Source organism: Parasteatoda tepidariorum, chromosome 8, assembly GCF_982258835.1.
Source record: "Parasteatoda tepidariorum strain Cologne lab strain chromosome 8, Ptep-v5.0, whole genome shotgun sequence".
In the NCBI taxonomy this organism is placed as follows: domain Eukaryota; kingdom Metazoa; phylum Arthropoda; class Arachnida; order Araneae; family Theridiidae; genus Parasteatoda; species Parasteatoda tepidariorum.
The window spans coordinates 36089143-36092896 of record NC_141762.1 but is presented as its reverse complement, the minus strand read 5'-3'; the positions used below and the strand labels follow the sequence as shown (position 1 = coordinate 36092896).

At 40.5% G+C, this 3754-nt stretch overlaps 1 protein-coding gene across 1 annotated transcript; it reads right to left on the bottom strand.

Annotated features, from left to right (window-relative positions):
- Positions 1-1777: 1777 nt before the first annotated feature.
- LOC147806065 (uncharacterized) lies at positions 1778-3553 on the bottom strand. The gene has a single exon (XM_087149524.1). It carries the CDS (start codon positions 3551-3553, stop codon positions 1778-1780), a length of 1776 nt encoding a protein of 591 aa, XP_087005650.1.
- Positions 3554-3754: the final 201 nt, after the last annotated feature.

The window sequence follows — 3754 nt, the reverse complement described above, 5'->3', positions numbered from 1 at the left end:
TGAAAGATAAGCAGGTGGTCTTCGTATTCTGGATGTAGTAGGAGGCAAAGTCTCTTCCTGTTTTGGTCTCAAAAATGAGTCAGTGTTTTCCGAAGAACAGGTCTCATCAAGTGAGGATTCCAAAAGTTGATCATCAGTAGCCTCGTGGGAGCTGTCAGCAAGTGGGGTTTTTAGTAGAGGGGTTGCTAGCATATCTGCATCAAGGGCCTTTTCAGGAAGTAACCCTCTAGGAGCCAGGTGACGGACATTAACAGTAGTTTCCCTGCCGTCAGGTAACCTGACATGAGCATATCCCGGATTAGCCTCCAACAGCTCCACTTCTTGAACCATGGGCTGATACTTATTACTACGATTGTGGTTTTTCATTAGAATTGGGCCAGGAATGGTGAGCCATGTAGGTAGAGAGCAGCCAGTGTGGGAGCGTCTCGGATGTGCAAACATTCTTTCATGAGGGGTCTCATTAGTGGCAGTACATAGTAATGATCTAATCGAGTGGAGAGCAGGTTGTAGCATGGCTTGCCATTGATTTGTTGGAAGCCCTTCAGATTTAAGAGCCAGCTCAATAGTTTTCCAAATTATGCCATTGTATCTCTCGACCTGGCCATTACCCGCTGGATTATAGACTGTTGTTCGGCTGGTAGCAATTCCTTGAGCTGTCAGGTATGATTTTAGTTTGTGAGACATGAAAGAAGTGCCCCTGTCTGAGTGAATATATGCAGGCATTCCAAAAAGATAGAAGAGAGTCTGCAAACAGGAGATGACAGTTGAAGTTGAGATATCGGAGCACGGAAAAGCAAATGGGAATCTGGAGTATTCATCAACAATTGTCAAAAGAAATCGATGTTTAGAAGAGGATGGGGCCTTTAAAATCTAAGTTGAGTCTTTCAAACGCTGAGGTTGCTTTGATGAGGACTCCAGAGTTTTTGATAAATTTTGGTTTCAGTTCTCTGCAGATGTGGCAATTGTTGACAGTAGCTCTCACATCAGTGATTGAGTATGGTAAATTTTTAGAACGGATCCAGTGGAACATTCTGGTAACACCTGGGTGACAAAGAGAAAAGTGGAGGTCTTTAAGGTCAGAAACCTGAGGGACAATAGATGCGGACACTCTGGACAAAGCATCAGCAGTCGAATTCTTGCTTCCTGGGCGGTAGACAATATCAAATTTGAAGCAGGCAAGCTCAAGACGCCATCGCAGTATCTTCTCATTTTTTATTTTGCTATTGTGTTGTTGATTAAACATAAAAGAGACTGAGCGTTGGTCGGTAAACACCTCAAAGTGTCTCCCTATAAGGTAATGCCGCCAATACTTCAGAGATTCCACTATGGCATATGCTTCTTTTTCAATAGATGAATGTCTTTGCTCTGATTGATTTAGGGTACGTGAAAAAAAGGCTATAGGGCGACCAGCTTGGCTCAATGTTGCCCCAATGGCAAAGTCAGAAGCGTCAGTTTCTACACGAAATGGAATGTCATTTTCTATTGCAGCAAGAGATGCATTGGCTACATCATCTTTTACTGACTGGAAGGCTGTGGTAGCTTCCTGAGATAAAGGGAAAGAGTTGCAAGCCAAGAGGGGACGAATTTTTTTTGAGAAAGAAGGGATCCACCTTCCATGATGGGCGAACATTCCCAGAGCACGTTGCAATGAAGCAGTATCTTTAGGGACAGGTAGACTTAAGAGTGGCTTCAGACGTTCTGGATCAGGTTTAATATTTTTATTCTCAATTATGTAACCAAGTAGGGATATAGATTGAGAAGAGTAGTTACATTTTTCTTAATTTAGTGTAAGATTAAACTTGATTGCAGCAGATTTGAACCTTGCAAGATTTTCATCATGTTCCTGTTGGTTTGTACCACAAACAGTCACATCATCTAAGTAAGGGTAGGTATCTGTAAGACCTTCTTCTTGTACAATTTTATCAATTGTTCTTTGAAAGCATGCCACACCATTGGTAACTCCAAAAGGGACACGTTTAAACTGAAAAAGCTTTCCGTCTGCCTCAAAAGCAGTCATGTGTTTTTCAGAATCCAAAATCGGGAGCTGATGATATGCATTTCTTAAGTCTATTTTACTAAACACTTGGTAGGTAGCAACCTTAGATATGAGTTCCTCAATTTTAGGTAGAGGATAAGCATCTAACATTGTAAATCTGTTGATTGTTTGAGAGTAATCGATGACCATCCTAGATTTTTTGTTTTCACCTTTCACCACAAAAGCTTGTGCTCTCCAAGGAGAGTTGCTGGGCTCGATGACCTCTTCTTCAATGAGTTTTTGTATCTCTGAGGTAATAAACCGTTGATCTTCTAGAGGGAGACGTCTTGACTTAGTTTGCACTGGTTTGCAATCAGGCGTCAGGTTAGAAAACAATGATACAGGTTGAATTTTAGCAACAGCTAATGAGCAAATTTGGAGGGGCGACTTGCTGCCGTCAAAATTGATGACTAAGGAGGAATGGAGTTTAAGAATGTCATGACCAATCAGAAAGTCAGCACATAAATTCTTCATAACCAGTACTTCAATCTGTTCATACTTGTGATCTAGAAGGTCAAGAGTTACAGTTGCACGCCCAACCACACTTGAGGTAACAGCAGAGTTGGCCATAGTGATAGTTCCAGAGTATGACTTCAGTTGAAGATTGCATTTCTCAACATGTTTATAGTTTAAGAAACTGAGTGAACTCCCAGTGTCTATTAGAGCAACCAATTTTACACTATTTACTGTAACAAATGTGAGGGATTTTTGGAGACAACCAGGGGCTGGCGACGCAGAAGCAATTAGATGAGCAGAGGCAGTAGTATTTATTTTATGCCGAGTTTTCGCTCTACACACACGTTGATAGTGACCTTTTTTTCCACACGAATGACAAACACTGTTTCTAGCCGGACAGTTATTTCGTATATGATTATCACTATTACCACAGAAAAAACATGATCCGCGAGGAATTGCTGCAAGGGTTTCTTTTTCAAAAGCATCATCAGTACAGTCTAGTGCAGCAGAAGGCATAGGTTGTGAGTTAGTGAGATATGAAGCAGAATGAGCTTCAGCCAGTTCAAGAGCACGGGCTTGGTTGACTGCATTGTCTAAAGTGATTGTTGTATTTTCGAGCAGACGCTCTCTAATGCGGGTATTCCGCAACCCTCTAATGAAAGCATCACGTATATACTCATTTTTATAAGTTTCAGCCGAGACTTGTGTGAAGTTACAGTTTTTACTTAGTTGCTTTAAAACTTGAAGAAATTCGTTAACAGTTTCATTAGATAGTTGGTTTCTTGAGGCCAAGCAATGACGAGCGAAAATTTCATTCCTCTTTACTACGTAGAGTGCATCCAAAACAGAGATAGCGGCCGAGTAGCTGGTGGCTTCACTTATTGACTGGAAAACATTAGCTGATACATAATTAATTAGGAGTGGGAGTTTATTATCTTCAGCAAGATTAGGCACCTTTGACAAAAAGTTTTCGAAAGTTTTCTTCCAATGTAGCCACTTATTTTCAGCGTTAGCACACGTGGGGTCGAAGTCGAAACGTTCCGGTTTCAGAAAGTTTTCCATGACGATGAATACCAGTACTCACATTTATCAGAATATAATTTTGCTAATTAAATTGTTGTGATAATCAAATTAGGCAGACATAATAACTTAATAAAGCTTTAATTAGCAAAATTAGGCTAGCCGCTGAGGACTACATACTTATAAACATAAATAGTAAAACAATTGAAAATCAAGCACAGTTACAGTTAAAACAAGATGTTA